Source organism: Triticum urartu, chromosome 6A (assembly GCF_056163025.1).
Source record: "Triticum urartu cultivar PI428250 chromosome 6A, HENAU_Tu73, whole genome shotgun sequence".
NCBI lineage: Eukaryota > Viridiplantae > Streptophyta > Magnoliopsida > Poales > Poaceae > Triticum > Triticum urartu.
In genome coordinates this window covers 297657521-297676430 of record NC_141878.1, presented here as the reverse complement: position 1 = coordinate 297676430, position 18910 = coordinate 297657521, and the positions used below count along the sequence as shown (strand labels likewise).

Sequence of the window (18910 nt, the reverse complement as noted above, 5' to 3'; positions counted from 1 at the left end):
GCGGCGGGTCCAGATTGAGAGAGAGAAGGGGCGGAGAGAGCCCGTACCCCGAGATCGACGATGACCCGAGGCGGCGGAGCTCGAGCTTGATCTCGAGCTCGGGTGCTCCTGGAGGAGAGTGGAGGGCACAGGGGGCCTATTTGGAGTAGGTAGGAGCGAGTGGTGATGAGTGAGATACTCGGGGAGGCCTTTAAGTAGGCAAGCCACGGCTCACCGTAGACCCGTGCGCCGACGAGGTTGTTGCCGTTGCTGTGGTCACGGGGGCGCGCGTGGGCGTGTCTGGGGTGCTCGTATGTTTGGTCCAGAGCGAGGGAAAGAAGAGAGAGAGGGAGCAGGGGGCCAGAGGCACCGCGCGTCTGAGCACGCTCACTGGTGCGCTCGGGCGGTCGTCGTGCGTGTGAGTTGGGGCGAGAGGAGGGAGAAGGAGGAGGGGACAGAGGCGTGGCGTGTCGCAGACGTCGAGGCGCATCGTCGGGCGCGCTAGGGAGGCCCGAGGTGGCCGGAGGCGGTTGGAAGGGGGCGGCTACAGTGCGGGAGCGCACTGTAGCGCGCTCCAGAGTGTGCCAATGGCCGGCATGCCATTTTTTTGGTAAAGTGGGCACGACCAAGCATGTCTGGTAGCTCTAGGGAGGAGTAAAGAAGTAGGAGATGGCCTTGGATGCCCTGGGTGGCCAGTAGGAGAGGAGAGAGGTAGAAGAAGAGGGAGAAATGGGCTGTCCAGAGAGAGAAAGTGGGGTTTTACCCATCCAATAATTGAAATGTGGATTTGACATTGTTACTGGAGGTGAAAGGGGACTAGGAGGGGTTGTGGTAAAGAGTGTAGCTCATGGAGATTAGTGGAAGATCCCCAAACAGGGTTTTTAGTTAGCATGTAGAAGGTGTTTGATATGGTTTTGGGGTACTTGCACTAATTTACTACTTGTGGCACTTGGCAGGGGGGTTTGTCATGAAAAAATGACAGGGAAAAAGGAAGATGAGCTCATTTGGAAGAGTTTGCTAATAAAGCTTTGGCAAACCCTAGAAATTAGCAGAAATGAACTTGTGTAGATCTAGTTGAGCAAATCACTTCTCCTTGATGCACCACTTGGTGTAGTGGCCTCATTTGGTCATATGAACATGCCCACAAAAGTTGGGGTCAAGGAGAGAAAGTTGGTAGTACAAACTTGTTCAAATTTGATTCTAGTCAGAGAGGGTTTTGGGGCTTTTTGGTGAACAAAATGACCTTGATTGACATGAGGCTTTGCAAGGTGATCACAACATGCATTTTTGACTTGCTGGATTTTCCTTGGATTTTTATGAAAATATTTCCTGCAGAAATATTTCAAATCCTTGAAATGGGCAGAAATAGTTTTGGGAGGTTTTGTCCAATATTTTGATCATGACCATATGGTGAAACTCTTATATATGGGAAATATATGCCCACTGAGTTTCCCTGATTTTTGTCAAATATTTTTAAAATAATAAAATAATTTTTCCCTATTAAAGACCATTTCTGGCCTTAAGAAAAAGCTTTTAAATAAAATAGGAAAATAACTTTTAAAATTATCTTTTTGTGGTTTATGGGAATCCTATATCTAATAGGTTTCAAATATACTCTTTGAAATATTTTTCATACCCCAAATCAGGTACTTGCAGTGCAAACCTCAATCTAGGGGTTTTTCGAAAACTAATTTTTGAAAATACTATTTGGCCAAATTATTTTTGTAAGAAAATACTATATTGCACTATACACATGGCATGACCACTGGGCAGAAGTTTGGTGCAAGGAGATGAAGTATAGAAGGTGGAGTAGTTGACTTTAAAGAGCACTTGAAAAACCACATAGAGAAATCCAAACCCAAAATAAAAGCCAAATAATGCAAAAGTTTTTGTTGGTCCAAATTTTCATGCTTTATTAATGCAAATGACATGTTACAAAATGCAGGGTGTGACAGACCTACCCCCCTTACAAGAATCTTGTCCCCGAGATTCCTAAACTATGCTTTAAAGAGATATGGAAACTCGGATCTAAGGTAGTCTTCACGTTCCCAGGTTGCTTCTGCTTAAGTATGGTTGCTCCACTGGACCTTGAAGTACTTGATGGTGCGGCTTCGAGTGCGTCGTTCAGCCTCATCCAAAATGCAGATGGGTCTCTCGCGGTAGGTCAAATCGGGCTGAAGCTCAATGGCTTGGTGATTGACGTCCTTGTAAAGATTAGGTTTGTCTGGAACTTGGAGACACTTCCGGTGTTGTGACACGTGGAATACGTTGTGCACATCGGATAGTTCAGGTGGCAGTTCCAAATGGTAAGCCACTTCTCCTCGCCGTTCAGTGATCTCGAAGGGGCCGATGTATCTTGGTGCGAGTTTTCCTTTGACATCGAAGCGCTGGGTTCCCTTGAGAGGTGTGACCCGGAGATAGACATGGTATCCAACTCGGAAGGTCATGTCTCTCCGACGTGAGTCAGCGTAGCTCTTCTGCCTTGACTTGGCAGTCTTCAAACGCTCCCTGACAAGCTGGACTTGCTCTTCTGCTTCACGGAGGATATCAAGCCCAAAGACTAGTCCTTCTCTGGTCTCTGACCAATTGAGGGGTGTGCGACACTTGCGTCCGTACAACACCTCAAATGGTGCCATCTGGAGGATTGACTGATAACTGTTGTTGTAGGAGAACTCGGCAAAAGGAAGGCAATCTTCCCACCTAGCTCCATATGCTAAGACACAGGCTCGGAGTATGTCTTCGAGTATCTGATTCACTCGTTCTGTCTGATCTCCAGTCTGTGGGTGGAAAGCAGTGCTGAAGGACAACTTGGTCCCCATGGCCTCTTGGAACTTCTTCCAGAACCTTGAGGTAAACTGGGTTCCTTGGTCTGACACAATCTCCTTGGGAACACCATGAAGGCTTATGATTCTGTTGATGTAGAGGCTGGCTAGCTGGTTTCCCTTGTAAGTCGTTTTGACCGGAATGAAATGGGCTACTTTGGTCAAATGGTCGACTATGACCCAGATGGAGTCATGTCCCTTATTTGACCTGGGTAATCCAGTGATGAAGTCCATTCCGACTTTATTCCATTTCCATTCAGGCACCTTGAGAGGCTGTAACAATCCAGCGGGTCGCTGGTGTTCAGCTTTGACCCTTTGGCATATGTCACACTTAGCGATGAAAGTGGCTATCTCTCTCTTCATGCCATGCCACCAGAATATTTCCTTTAGTTCTTGATACATCTTGGTTCCTCCAGGGTGGATGGAATACGGGGTGTCATGAGCTTCTTGCAAGATCAAATTCTTGAGCTCAATCTTGTTGGGTACGCAAATGCGATTCCCAAACCACACAATTCCTTGCTCATCCTCTGAGAATCCTGGGGCCTTGCCTGCCTTGATCTTCCTCTTGATGCCTTCAATACTTTCGTGTCCCTTCTGAGCTTCCTTAACATCATCTATCAAGGTAGGCCTAACTTCGAGGTTGGCCAAGAATCCTGGTGCAACCAGTTCCAACCTGAAGATTTCAAGTTCTTCATACAAGGCGGGTAGCCTGTCCTTAAGCATAGCATTCAAGGAACAAGCCTTTCTGCCTAATGCATCTGCTACCACATTAGCCTTTCCAGGGTGGTATTGAACACTAAGGTCATAATCCTTGATCAAATCTAGCCATATTCTTTGCCTCGTGGTCAATTCCTTCTGAGTGAAAATATACTTTAGACTTTTGTGATCCGTGTATATCTCACACTGCTTCTCTAGGAGGTAATGTCGCCATGTCTTCAGGGCATGAACTACAGCTGCCAACTCGAGGTCATGAGTAGCATAGTTCTCTTCATGAGGCCGTAGTTGCCTCGAAAGGTAAGCCACGACTCTGCCCTGTTGCATCAGAACACCTCCCAGTCCAGTTCTCGACGCATCACAATATATCACAAATTCCTTGTGTATATCTGGTGTGGCCAAAACTGGGGCGGTGGTCAATCTCTTCTTCAGCTCTTGGAAGCTTTCTTCGCACTTCGGCGTCCATTCAAACTTCTTGTCCTTCTTCAAGAGATGAGTCATGGGTCGTGCAATGCTTGAGAATCCTTCAATGAACTTGCGGTAATATCCTACAAGTCCGAGGAAGCTTCTGACTTCCTTCACATTGCTTGGGGATTGCCATTCAGTCACGGCTTCAATCTTAGCGGGATCGACCGACAATCCTTCTTCGGTCAAAACATGGCCCAAGAATCCAACTTCACGTAGGCAAAATTCGCACTTGCTGAACTTGGCATGCACTTGGTGCTCTCGAAGCTTGTCTAGGACCATCCTCAAGTGTTGCTCGTGCTCTTCTTCCGTCTTCGAGAAGACAAGAATGTCATCAATGAAGAAAATGACAAACTTGTCCAAATATTCCATGAAGACCTTATTCATGAGATACATGAAGTAAGCTAGGGCATTGGTCAATCCAAAGGACATGACCGTGCACTCATACAGGCCATATCTGGTTACAAATGCCGTTTTCGGAATATCTTGGGGTCTGATTTTCAGCTGGTAGTACCCAGATCTGAGGTCGATCTTGGAGAACACCTTGGCCCCATTGAGTTGATCAAAAAGATCTTCAATCTTGGGAAGTGGATACTTGTTCTTGATCGTAACTTCATTGAGGGAGCGGTAGTCAATGCACAAGCGGATGGCACCGTCCTTCTTTGCCACAAACAGAACAGGTGATCCCCAAGGGGAGGCACTAGGGTAGATAAATCCTTTCCTCAACTGCTCTTCCAGTTGCTTCTCCAACTCTGCTAACTCTTCTGATCCCATTCTATAAGGCTTCTTATAGATGGGTCCTGCTCCGGGCATGAGCTCGATGATGAACTCAATGTCTTGGTCTGGAGGCATTCCTGGTAGCTCATCGGGAAAGACATCGGGGTATTCGCATACCACCGGCACTTTCTCCAATCCAACTTCAGTCAGATAGTTGACTTGGTTGACTTGAGCAGAGGAGGGGTTGGAGGAAAATTTAACTTCGACTCCTTGGTCATTGGTCATAGTGACTGACCGGTTGGCACTGTCTAACAAGCCTTGGTGCTTGATGAGCCAATCCATTCCTAAGATCACATCCAAGCCTTGCGATCTTAAGATGATAAAGTCTGCTAGGAAGTCTACCCCATTAATGACAATCCCAACTCCTTTACATCCTATCTTGGCTCTCATCTCTTCTCTGGGCTTTTGTACCACCGTAGGGTTATTCAAGGGTGTAGGAGTCATGCCACTCTTTAATGCAAACTCATGGGTGACAAATGAATGCGTGGCTCCGAAATCAAACAAGATAGTTGCAGGTGCTGAGTTAACAAGGAACGTACCCAGCACGACGTCCGGGTCTTCCTGGGCTTCTTCAGCAGTGACATGATTCACACGACCCTTGTCGTTGTTGGGCAGGTTGCAGGGAGCATGGTTCCTTGGTGGCATTCCACGGCCTTGCCCTGGGTTCTGTGCATTGGGGCGCGGGGCGTCGGACTTCTTGTTGGGGCAATACTTGGAGTAGTGTCCTGCCTGACCACATCCGAAGCAAGTGACTTGATTGGGGTTGCTGCTCTTGCTGGCATTGTTATTGGGGTTGTTGAAAGCTGGCCTGGGGTTGGCATACTGTTGAGGCTGATAGTTGGTGCGAGGTGCAGGGGATCTTGGCTGCTGATAGGTTGGCTTGACCAAGGCTGGCTGCCACAGGCGAGGCTTCTGGTTGCTGGAGCTACCCTTGCTGATCATCTTGCGCTTATGGGTATCATCCAAAGCACGTCGCTTGTCTTCAAGCACAAGTGCCTTGTTCACCAGATCAGGAAAGGTTGGGAAGTCACACACAACAAGCGAGTACTGTAGAGTCTGGTTAAGGCCTTCCATGAAGCGCTCCCTTTTGGCAGCATCAGTGCTGACATCCTCAGGAGCATACCTTGAGAGAACACTGAACTTCTGCATGTACTCCTTGACAGTGCTACTTCCTTGCTTCAGGGCTCGGAACTCATGCTTCTTGATGGCCATGATTCCGGAAGGAATGTGGGCCTAGCGGAATTCTGCCTTGAAGTCATTCCAAGTGATGTTTTGCTCAGCATGCATGGCCTTGAATCCATCCCACCAAGCTCTGGCAGTTCCCCCGAGACAGTGAGCAGCATATGCCACCTTCTCACCATCCTCAGTGCATCCGACTAGTTCCAGCAGATCCTCAATGGTGCGGACCAAGTCGTCTACATCCAGGGGTTCAGCAGTCTCGATGAAGGTGGGTGGTGCATGCTTCTTGAACTCCACCAACGTGGAACGTCCATTGCCGTTTCCCGCCGGCTGGCGGTTGACAGCTTGAGCAATCATCCGAAGGGCTGCAGTGTTGGCTTGGCGTTCCTCTCGGAAAGCTTGGAGAAGCTTAGCCATGTCCATGTTTGGATGTGGTGGTGGTGGTGGAGCTTGTCCTTGGGTTTGGTCCTGACTAGCTTCTGCTCTGGCTGAACCTCCGGCTTGTTGCTGCTGGGTAGAGGTACCAGTACGAGTTACAACAGGCATCCTGTTGGAGCGGTCAAGGTCTCATGATTGGGAAAGATGGGGAAAGCAATATAGATGGGATGCCTAGTAAGGGGGTTGGTATGACACTAATTGTTTTCATGCAACGGCCAAAAGGCCAAACACATTCATTAAAATCCAAATGGGTGATGTAGTCGCTTACAAGTTCCCGTAGGAAAGCACGACGTCCATCAAACACATCAAAAGCAAACACAACACTTCATGGTTTCATATGAACCATTACAAGGACTCGACTCCGCATAGGGGTACACGACCTATCCTACCGTAGGGGTTACTAACGGGCATATCCGGGTTGCGAATGATGCCTAGGTGGTGGAATGTTCGGTCGCGTAGTCTGGCTCTTCCGGGTCTTCCTCCTCGTCATCGGTGGCCTGACTTCCTTCATTGCTCGAAGGGTTGGGGGAGTGGAGGAGCTCAAAACGGCGTTGCTTTGCCGGTGGTGTGAAGAGCTTGCGGAATTCCCTTGCGCTCATGCGGTGCTGATGTGGTGGTTCCCCATCCTGTGGGGGTCTTCTGCCTCGGTATGTGATCGCGGGCTGACCAGGGGGAGCACCTTCCTTCTTGATCCTATCCGCCTTCCCTTGTGCTTGGCGAAGAAGTGCCTTGGTCTCATGAAGTTCCTTTCAGAGCTCCATTGATTACGAGGCCAAGTGTTGTGCCAAACTATCTGCACAAAGGCTGAAGTAGGTCTGGAATCGGAGTGGAAGGACTTCTTCTAATGGTGGAGCTGGTGCACTGCTCTCATCCTCACCTTCCTTGCGATAAGGCAAGAAGCGGGTTGCCAACTCGTCTGCCATCTCTGGAAGAAGGTCTCGGAGGCGGGTGAGTGCCTTGAGGGTTGCCGTCTCGACGGCAAGAACTAGTGTTGTCATCTGGGGTCCCTCGAAGAACCAGCTTGTTGGAGAGTCATTAGCCTTCACGATCACTTCCACATGATACTCCGTCTCGGTATCATTGTTCCAATGCTCATGGTAGGTGAAAATGGGGGCTCGGTGGAACTGGCACTTCTTGAGGCTATCCTCGAGAAGCATGGGAAATCCGGTTGTCAGGAAGTCTTCGGGTACGGCAGCCAGCTACAAAGGTTGAATGGGAGAGGTCAATAAGGGAAATATATCTTGGGTGGGTAAGCTTTAGAAAAGAAGAGAAGTTTAGATGGTCTCAAGCTAACTAACATCCATGCTAACTAAGGCTTCCTACAGTCAGGATGGCTCTGATACCAGCTCTGTGGGGACCCTGGCTCATAAGTCGTGATCACCGAATGCACATGTACAGTGATCCCAGAGATCAATGGTCATTGAACACACAGAAGCTGAATAACAAGAGTCTTACATCCATACATACCGTCTTACACAAATTATGACCATTATGGTCAAGTCTTACATAGATAAAGCCACAAGGGCTGAATATCAAATAAACTTAAGCAGCGGAAATCTTCATCGATAAGTAGAACCCATGCCATCTGCCTTAACCCTACAGGCATTCTGACTGGGAAACATCCTAGTTTGCATGTTCGTCTCCAAAGGACTCTTCTTCGAACTCCAGTTCTTCCATGCCTGGCCAATTAAATAACCAATGGAAAGCCAATGAGTACTTTGAATGTACTCGCAAGCAACCCATGTTTTGGCTCAAGATACAACAATGCATGACATAGGTAAATTTTTGTAGAAAGCTGATTTTGTCGTGTTATGACATGTTTAATAACTGGTAAACCATGCATTGCACGGATTCAAGTAACCACAGGGGCTGGTTACAGATATCAACATAAAGGGAGAGGGCTCCAACCCAACTCATTCATGTCAAGTCCTTTGAATTGACCCAATAAGTACTTCCCACACACACTGGTTTGTAAACAAGTGGACGTAGCCCAAGAGCGGTTACCCAATTGTCCTTGACCGTGGACACGGCTATTTCAATAGTTTTACACTCTGTAGAGGTTGCACACTTTACCCACAATATCCGGGGAACTTCCGTGTCATCCACGACCCGCGGTACCCCAAGTACCCGGGGTAAGCACCCGATCACTATCTTTCCCTAGACGACACTAACATGGAGTCCAGTCGTTGTTACGTATCCTCACGATGTACATCATACGAGACTCACTCGAGATCATAACATCCGAGAGGGGACACAACGGTGTATCCGGTGCCCTGTGAAAACAGCCATGGCCGCCCTACCTGGCACGACCCCGTCTCGAGAGAGCGCCCCAACAACTCTCCTGTCACTAGTAATGCAGGCTCCAAGCTAGTATCGGCCTAGGTAATTAATAATGCCCTTTCCCATAAAAGGGTAGAGTGGTTGCGCATGTAAGGCTGGAATAACGGTCGCAACTTAAACCAATCCGTTTTGAAAAACAACACACACACTTGCCTCGGTACACCGCTTCGTCATCAAGTGGTTACCCAACTCATCATCTCCCTCGGGCATAAGTGGCACCCGATGGGGGTTTTCGAAAAGTCTTTTGAAAATACTTTGTCTCCATCAACATGCATATTCCCGTCCCTTTTTGCGTAGCACTACTTTAGCATCCTATCTACTCCCACTGGCATAACCCTCATAAGAAGGTAGGGTCATGCACAATGCAAGTATCAATAAGGAGGAAATGAAGGCAACCCACCAAAGTGGCTACCATCTCATCAGGATTCCGATGCAACAATAATAAATTGCTATATGAAATGCATAAAAAGGGTTTCATAGACATGGTCAAAGGGCTACTTGCCTAGCTCAACAAAGTCTTCTAGGTCTTCAAAGTCTTCTGGTCCAACCCCTTCGTCAGCAACGCAATCTATCGTCGCAAAATAATAACGAGAAAATAAGGCAATAATAAAACAAAAAACCAAAGTGCTCAGAAAAATGTCAACTCATTTTCGTTAAATACTAGGTTGAAAACTAAGAAGGGGAAAATTCCTAGTTTTGGTTTTGGAGTAGCAGAATAGAAGAAATGGATTTTTAGAGGGGTTTAAATATATTCAAATTTGAATTTGAATATAAACAATACATAAAAGTTGTTTGGACATGAGTGAAAATTATACCATTAAATAGGTGGGATTTTTAGAAAAATATGGGAGTTGGAATTATTTCATTTGGATGAATATTTAATCCAGTGGAATTTTTGGAAAAGTTACAGAAAAATAAAAGGAAAAAGGCCACTGTGCAACTGGGCCTATTTGGCCACAGTGCAGCAGGCCCAGGGGGGATCTAGCCCGCGCAAGGCTGCCACGTCGAAGGCGTATTTGGGAAATACGCCTCCAGCCGACGCAACGAACCGGTACGCGCGCGCGTGTGTTTTAAACCTGACGTGTGGGAACCACACTTCAGGACGTGAGGCTGACGGACGGGCCCCACGGCCGTCGTCGTCAACCTTGGCTCAGAGAGGGCGGCGAGCTCACCGGCGCCGCTGTGGTCGACGGCGAGGCGATCTGAGGGCACTGGCGTGCTCAGGGCGGAGTCGCCGTTCGGGTGGAGGTGGAGGTGGTCGCCGGGGTGCAGGGGTTCGCCGGTGACGAGGAAGCCGGCGTCAGAGCTTCGGGAGGTGCTTGCCCCGGCCGATTCCGGCTGCAAAAGAGAGGGGAAACAAAGGGGGAATGGTCAGGGAGGTGCGGCGGGTCTAGATCGAGAGAGAGAAGGGGCGGAGAGAGCCCGTACCCCAAGATCGACGATGACCCGAGGCGGCGGATCTCGAGCTCGATCTCGAGCTCGGGTGCTCCTGGAGGAGAGTGGAGGGCACAGGGGCCCTATTTGGAGTAGGTAGGAGCGAGTGGTGGTGAGTGAGAGGCTCGGGGAGGCCTTTAAGTAGGTGAGCCACGGCTCACTATAGACCCGTGCGCCGGCGAGGTTGTTGCCGTTGCTGTGGGTCACGGGGGCGCGCGTGGGCGTGTCTGGGGTGCTCGTGGGTTTGGTCCAGAGCGAGGGAAAGAAGAGAGAGAGGGAGTAGGAGACCAGAGGCACCGCGCGTGTGAGCACGCTCACTCGTGCGCTCAGGCGGTCATCGCGCGTGCGAGCTGGGGCGAGAGGAGGGAGAAGGAGGAGGGGACAGAGGCGTGGTGTGTCGCAGACGTCGAGGCGCATCGTCGGGCGTGCTGGGGAGGCCCGAGGTGGTCGGAGGCGGTTGGAAGGGGGCGGCTACAGTGCGGGAGCGCAATGTAGCGTGCTCCAGAGTGTGCAAATGACCAGCATGCCATTTTTTTGGTAAAGTGGGCAAAGCCAAGCATGTCTGGTAGCTCTAGGGAGGAGTAAAGAAGTAGGAGATGGCCTTGGATGCCCTGGGTGGCCAGTAGGAGAGGAGAGAGGTAGAAGAAGAGGGAGAAATGGGCTGTCCAGAGAGAGAAAGTGGGGTTTTACCCATCCAATAATTGAACTGTGAATTTTCCATTGTTACTGGAGGTGAAAGGGGACTAGGAGGGGTTGTGGTAAAGAGTGGAGCTCATGGAGATTAGTGGAAGATCCCCAAACAGGGTTTTTAGTTAGCATGCAGAAGGTGTTTGATATGGTTTTGGGGTAGTTGCACTAATTTACTACTTGTGGCACTTGGCAGGGGTGTTTGTCATGACAAAATGACAGGGAAAAAGGAAGATGAGCTCATTTGGAAGAGTTTTCTAATGAAGCTTTGGCAAACCCTAGAAATTAGCAGAAATGAACTTGCGTAGATCTAGTTGAGCAAATCACTTCTCCTTGATGCACTACTTGGTGTAGTGGCCTCATTTGGCCATATGAACATGCCCACAAAAGTTAGTGTCAAGGAGAGAAAGTTGGTAGTACAAACTCATTCAAATTTGATTCTGGTCAGAGAGGGTTTTGGGGCTTTTTGGTGAACCAAAATGACCTTGATTGACATGAGGCTTTGCAAGGTGATCACAACATGCATTTGTGACTTGCTGGATTTTCCTTGGATTTTTATGAAGATATTTCCTGCAGAAATATTTCAAATCCTTGAAATGGGCAGAAATGGTTTTGGGAGGTTTTGTCCAATATTTTGATCATGACCATATGTTGAAACTCTTATATATGGGAAATATATGCCCACTTAGTTTCCCTGATTTTTGTCAAATATTTTTAAAATAATAAAATAATTTTTCCCTATTAAAGACCATTTCTAGCCTTAAGAAAAAGCTTTTAAATAAAATAGGAAAATAACTTTTAAAATTATATTTTTGTGGTTTATGGGAATCCTATATCTAATAGGTTTCAAATATACTCTTTGAAATATTTTTCATACCCCAAATCAGGTACTTGCAGTGCAAACCTCAATCCAGGGGTTTTTGGAAAACTAGTTTTTGAAAATACTATTTGGCCAAATTATTTTTGTAAGAAAATACTATATTGCACTATACACATGGCATGACCACTGGGCAGAAGTTTGGGGCAAGGAGATGAAGTACAGAAGGCGGAGTAGTTGACTTTAAAGAGCACTTGAAAAACCACACAGAGAAATCCAAACCCAAAATAAAAGCCAAATAATGCGAAAGTTTTTGTTGGTCCAAATTTTCATGCTTTATTAATGCAAATGACATGTTACAAAATGCAGGGTGTGACATTACTTCATGAAGTACGTGATTGGTGGACACGTAATGAAGGTTAAACTATTTCTTCCCTACTACAATGAGCATCGAGAAGTCGTAATGAAGACAGTGAAGGATGGACGGGCAGCCATCACAAGGGGTTGGCCTAGAGTCGTGCGCGGATTACACATGGAGGAGGGCATAATATGGGCTTTCTGCTTCACCTTCTCCAGCAAACATAATGTCTTTCGCCTCTCTCTGTAAAGTCTTTTGTTCAACTGTGGTTCATCATTCTTTACTTGGTGCTTCTGTAGTTCTTCAGTATATATACATGTGCATCGAATTATGCATTTGTGGTTGAACCTATATTTGTAATAAACATGGTTGGATATGAAATAAGTGATTGCCTAGTTTCAAATTTAAAACATGTGATTTTTAAATTAGGGATTACACTGCACACGGTTTGTGAAAGTGAAACGTCTGCGATAGACGTGGAGATCAGAAACGTTTCTAGGATCCACTACGTGTGCGATCCATCTCCACTACACACACGACATCCTCTTGAAAATTGTTTGCGTTAGGCCAACTTGCTCAAACGTTTACCACATAAAAACTATGTGTGATGGACAGCCTTTCCCACATAGTTTCTTCTACACACCGTGTGTGATGCATTCAATAATGCAAATGATAAAATTGTTAATATCGTGTGCAATGGCAACGCTATCACAAACAATTTAACGGGGAAAATTGTTTGTGATGTAGCTGTGAACGGAAACATTTTCCTTGGAGCGACTATGTGGGATGTACATACGAACGGAAACATTTAGCGGGGAATGACTGTGTGAGATGAACTTGCGACCGGAAACAATTTCACCTATATAATTGTATTTTTTAGCTCTACTATATGTATTTCCGTATTTGAGCACTTGCCGGTCGCATGCGACCTCATTTTGCCGAGCCTGTGTGCCAGGAGGGCATATCCCCAACGTTTTCTGGGTCATATGGGAAGGACCCCCTATCGCCGCCACTCACTTACCGACGGTTCCGAAAGCCGTCGTGGAAAGGAGTTAAAAATTCTTTGTATAGCACCAACGCGTACAAGTGCGTGTTTGTCACAGTAGTTCACATTTTTTGTCATGAATGTACATCCATGATGATTTTATGAAAGAATCTAGATAGTCATACCTGTGCTATCATAGAAGTGTTCCATGACATTACCAAAATTATCATCACGGAAGTGTCCACTTCCATGACGATAAATCGCGCGTCATAGAAGTGCTTTCATCAAGGGTGACCGACACGTGGGCATCCACCGTAATGGGTCGCCGTTAAGCTACCGGGTTCCGGTTTGGATCCGATAACTCATTAATAGCCCAAACCAATGGCGATTTTCCATGTGTAAAATTATCATTGCGCCGACGAACCACGTGTCAGCTCAGTGTTGGGATAGATGTCAACTGTCCATTTGACAAGAATTGCCAATGAAACGTTGACACGTGGGACAGCCCAATAGTGGCCCATATAGGTTGAAAAGGCATCCCAGGAATGGGCCCACAAGATTTCTTGAGATCTAATGGGCCGGCCCATTAACAGCCTAAAATTTTCTAGACCAAATTAGAGCCCACATTAGATACGGGCCATTAGATGACTGCAATATTGTGGGCCAGTTTACGGCCCATATCAGACCCGGCCCGTTAATAGCCTGCAATAATTTGGGCCAAATTACGGTCCACACCTGATCCGGCCCGTGAACTGACTTTCATTTCTTGTTCCAATTATGACCCATAATAGATACGACCCTTTTAACAGCTACTGTGCCATTGGGCCCATTGCCGGCCAAATTTGCTCTTCGGCCTCTTAATGGCCCATTTAGCAGTTCGGCCCGATATTAGTTTCGGCATGTCAGCGACCGTGTGTACATATGGGCCTCTTTCGGCCCGGTTTCACTTTTGGCCATTTAAAGGCCCGAGTTGCACCTAGGCCTAATTATGGTCTGTTGTTACTTTCGGCCTCTTAATGGCCTGTATTATTCGTGGATACATTCTAGCCCAAACTGCCTATCGGCCCGTTAAAGGCCCTTGAAAGTGTAGGGCCTAATTTAGGCCCGTTATACATTGGGCCTACTTCCCGCCCGTCATGTAATTGGGTCAGCCAAGGCCCGAAAACATTTCAACCTGTTAATGGCCCGTCACCTGAATGGGCCAATTATGGGCCGATTTATATTACAGCACCCTGTCGGCCCGTGATTTCTTCGCCACAATTAAGGCTAAATCTAGTTCTCAATCTGTTAAAAGCCTATTTAATTTTCGGATGCAATTAAGGCAAGAGGTTTACTCGGTCTTTTGAAGGCCCAAAACTAATAGTGGGCCAGATAATATTACAAAAATTATTATTTTATAAACCTAACCTATTGGCTCATTGGGCATCGATCGAAGATTGTGACCTTTGCTCAGAGCAATGATAGCCGAAATAGAAAATAAATTACAACATCGTGACAAAGAATAAACCTAGACTATACAACAAAGAAATTACAGCATATTACATCCCCTAGGCATCAAAGTTTGCCGCCAGTGATAATAAAGGGCAACCAGACAGCAGATTACATGAACTGGGCATGTCACCAACCACCAGTGGAAGTTAACAGACCGACAAAATAATAGACAGAACCGACAACATTTCAACACAGTTCAAGAAAGGTCATCCCGACCTAGGAGCTGGAGCGCAAGCATCTTAGCAACTTGATGAGACTGCACTTCTTTGTCGCTCATATCCACCAACTTAAGCTGCAGAGCATCAATAAACGTCATGTACTTACAGTTAATCTGGCATAGAGATTGGAGATCCAGTCGGATTTGAGCGGTAGCACGTCTTTCTGCTTGAATTTTAGACTGAGGAAGTCAAAAAGATTCAGGCAGTGACTACGTCGAGCTTGTGTCACTGAGTAAGTTTGACACTACATCAAGATATGAATTCATGGTTGTATCCCTACCCTCAAGATGTGTTACCTTCTTCTCTGGGATATGTGTTAGAGGGTCAAACAATGGGTTCGTCTCACTATCATTGTGGCAGTTCTTCCTAGCAGCAGCGCTGTCACCCTGAAAGAGAAACAAGTTGGTAGATAACAGGTTTTGCATGTATAAGCATCAGAGCTGTCAATTCATCTCATTTCTTTGTCAGACATAAAGAGACATGGTTTAAAATAGCATTAACATAATAGGCATTGTTCATAGTTCAGACGGCAGGAAATGGCACTGTGCAGGAGCGGCCAGCTTCACCAGACCACTAGATTACAGATCAAGAACACAAGCATACATGCAGTTCTAAACAACGTATAAGCATGAATGGTGAGTGTACTGTCAATTTATACCATTTCAGATTGGTAAATAAAGAGACATGATTTAAATAACATTAATATAATATGGCATTGCTCATAGATGAGACATAGTAGGATATGACATTGTGCTGTTGTTGGTGGTTTCACCACACCACTGGATTATAGATCAAGAACACAAGGATACACATAGTGCTAAAAAAGATAACTTGCTATGTTTAGTTTAATTTACATGGTACGAATAAGGAACTAGGTTGTACAACTAAAGAATGAAATTGAGAAGGACAAACTTATGTTTATGTACTTCTACTTTCTAAACTATGAACAAGCAATTTGATGCAGACGACAAAAATAAACAACATTTGCACTCTTAGCTATCCAAATATAGACACACTACTATAGGATACTGCTAATGTGACACTACAATCAGAGACCCTTTGCCGAAACTGTGTGCGATGCAATAATCGCAAACGGTGGTGTAAAAACCGTCAAAAAGGTGCAAAGCATTTGCGATGGCAGAGCAATCAAACATGGTTTAGACTTTAGTTGCATGTGCAACGTAGGGCACATGGTTAATCAATTCCAACTATTTGCGATGAGGCAGAACAACAGAAACGGGCAGCCATATCAATGTGTGTGCGATGTAGGACAAACGGTTAGTCCATTCAAACTGTTTGTGATGAGGTAGAACAATAGAAATGGGCAGCCATATGAATGTGTGTGCGATATACGGGATACGGTTCACTCGGACGAACTGTTTTCGATTAGGGAACACAACAGAAATGGTTCAACTTAACAAGATGTGTGTGATATGCGACATACGGTTCGCATGGATGAACTGTTTGCGATGAGCCAAAAGAACACAAACGAGTCATGTAAACATGATGTGTGTGATACGTGGCAAACAACCAACTCGGATGACCTGTTTGTGATGGGAAATTACAATACAGACGGTCAATACTAGTACTTCATGTGCGATTTTGTGTGTACAAAAAACTATGAAAAGTGCAAAATAGTTTCTTGCGGTGCCTAGTAGTATCGCAGACGATGCATCTCTGAGTACTCGTGTGCGATGATTAGTATGTTACACATACGTTTACTTATGTTAACATGTGTGTGAATTTGCAATATGGACAGTTAATATGCAAATGCCTTGTGGACATCGGGCACATGCTTAAACTCAATGAACTATGTATGATACTAATACTTTCCATAAAAAATTATGAACTTGGGTAACATCATTTGAGTAACATATATATAGTGGTTACACTATTCGACAAAAAGAGGATCTTCGTAACATGGTTTTGACAACCATATGGTCCATATCTACATACAAAACATAGTAACAACTATCACATTTTAAGAGGCTAAGGGCCAACAACCATATGGTCGATATCTACATTCTTAACATATATAGTAACAGCTAGCACATTTGAAGAGGCTGAGGGCCAACAACCACAACTATATACTGGAAGCAGCTTGATCATGGCGACTCAGCATCTCGTCAATGAAAAGGAAGAGCCCTCCTGTGCCTTGGTACAGCATGAGTTGAATAGTGTCTCCAATTTTCCAATATGGATGCATTACCACAAGAAGCGAGAACTTGTTAATTTGAATGTTTCCATTTCTGCGGGAAATGTAGTACCTTGCATTCACTTTGGCGTTATTAGCAAGCACAAGTGTCATTCGACCACGCCGGGAAATCGATCCAGGAAATGCTAAAGGGGCTAGTTTCTGTTGACATGTAGAATAAAAACCAATTGTAACATATCATTGAAGATATATATAGTTTATGAGCATCAACACATAAGACTTTTTACCAGCGTTTTAGTGTGTGCACACAATTGGTCTTATTTAGTGTGTGCACCATAGGTCTAATTAATCCTATCCAAAATCAAGCGTTCATACGTTGTGCTATCTCTGTCAGATTATCAACAAAGTTTATGACATGCTTCAAGTCCTTCAAGTGAAATTTTGTACGCTTAGTAACATACAGATCGTTCACTATGCATCAAACATATCCTGCTTAAAAGGTGGAAATGTATTATTTATTCAGAACATGGAAGAATAATATATAGTGCACATACATTGGTGAATAGAATTTGTTACTGCCTAGGAACGGAGTCAGAATACGATATCACAATTGGTTGCTTAAATAGTGATCAATTAGTTACAACAAATACCCCAGTTTTGCTATGTAACATGACAATATGGAGAAAGTTGAAAGGACACTAATCTCGATCAGACTTTGATCGGCTGATGATGTTGGGGAAGTAAACATCCATGTTAATTAGACTAGGCTATGGCCCAAGCACTAGAATTTTATTGCCATCTTTCAGTTCTTAAACCATAGAAACTTTTCTCCAAAGGTCCGCATTAAAATATGAGTGACCATCTTGATCAAGTTTTATGCTAACGGTCATTGTAAATCCATGTTGCGTTGTCAATACGACAGACTGGGAGTCATCAACAAAGTAAAGCCCAAGATTTCCTTCTACTCATATTCTTGCAAAGCAAGGGATGTACTGCTTGAAATGAAAATTAAGATCGTAAATTAGATATATTGAAATAACAAAGCAATATGCAAATATGGGAGTAACTGATAGAATAGATCAATATATAGATGAAAGAAAAGTACAAAAATATAGAATTAAAAATAGATAATGTAACAAAGATTTGATGCAAATATATAGATACTGTAGCAACAGACGACATATGTTCACAAATTTAGGCCATGCCAACCGTGGTAGGTTGAGATTGAACATACCAAGCACTCCCTGAAGTCATCCGGAATGGTGAGATAGAACTTTGTTTCCGACGGGCCACGACCACAGTTGCCCGATTTGTCCTCGCACTATGGACACATGAATGAACTTCCCATGAATCAGCTAGAACAAAAATGATTCCATGGCGATTTCCATCGGTTGATTAAGAGCAACGGACGGACTATGATATGAGATGAGTGAATATTTTTCTATGTTGATTACCTTCTCCATGAGAAAAATTCCCAGCCCAATCGCGCAGAAATCCCCAGTCGACCAAAGTCTAGAATGTCGGTGCAGATAGGCGGCGGAAAGCGGTAGGGGCAAAATCCTGTGTCATTTGGAGTGCGAGCTACACCCGCCACCAACAGCAATCGAGCTTAGGGTGTAGAGTTGCGGAGGAGTCCGCGGCGAGTGAGTGGGGACGAAGTGGGTGAGCATTTTATTTTTTCCTTTTGCATGTGTGAGTGAACACACATGGTTCGGAGAGGCGACGGAGATGAATCTTGTGTGATAGGAAATCACCGAGATTGAATGAGAATCAAAATTTCCTTTGTCCTTCATCCATGAGTTTTTATCTATGATGAACATAAACCCTGCTAATCACCGTGTTCAAATTTGACACCTTTCCGGGTTCATTTACAATATTTAGGGGAATATGTGCATTTTGTAGGCTTTGATGCATATAATCCAAATTCAAACAATTGGTGCTTGAAAAGGTGCACAAGAACGGTCTGGAAAAACCATACTCTTGGTATTTAGTAACTTCTCAAGCCTTTTACAAGGAATGGGCAGAGATTTCAATGGAATGCATGGCAATAG

The 18910-nt window shown here is 45.3% G+C and overlaps 1 protein-coding gene across 1 annotated transcript; it reads right to left on the bottom strand.

The window, feature by feature from the left end:
- Positions 1-2042: 2042 nt before the first annotated feature.
- LOC147965059 (uncharacterized) lies at positions 2043-5969 on the bottom strand. Its single transcript, XM_087530268.1, has 3 exons — positions 4336-5969; positions 3307-3474; positions 2043-2679 (listed from the first exon to the last, which is right to left on the bottom strand). The coding sequence occupies exons 1-3, from the start codon at positions 5967-5969 to the stop codon at positions 2043-2045; spliced, it is 2439 nt and encodes an 812-aa protein (XP_087386394.1).
- Positions 5970-18910: the final 12941 nt, after the last annotated feature.

Bases quoted from the DNA above. Each gene is read 5' to 3' on its own strand.
- LOC147965059 (XM_087530268.1), bottom strand. From the start codon at position 5,969: ATGGCCATCAAGAAGCATGAGTTCCGAGCCCTGAAGCAAGGAAGTAGC. The intron at 3,475-4,335 runs GTTTGTCATTTT...TGAAATCTTCAG, and splicing joins TTCATGGAATATTTGGACAA to GTTGGAACTGGTTGCACCAG. The intron at 2,680-3,306 runs GTTTGGGAATCG...ATATGGAGCTAG, and splicing joins GATGAGCAAGGAATTGTGTG to GTGGGAAGATTGCCTTCCTT.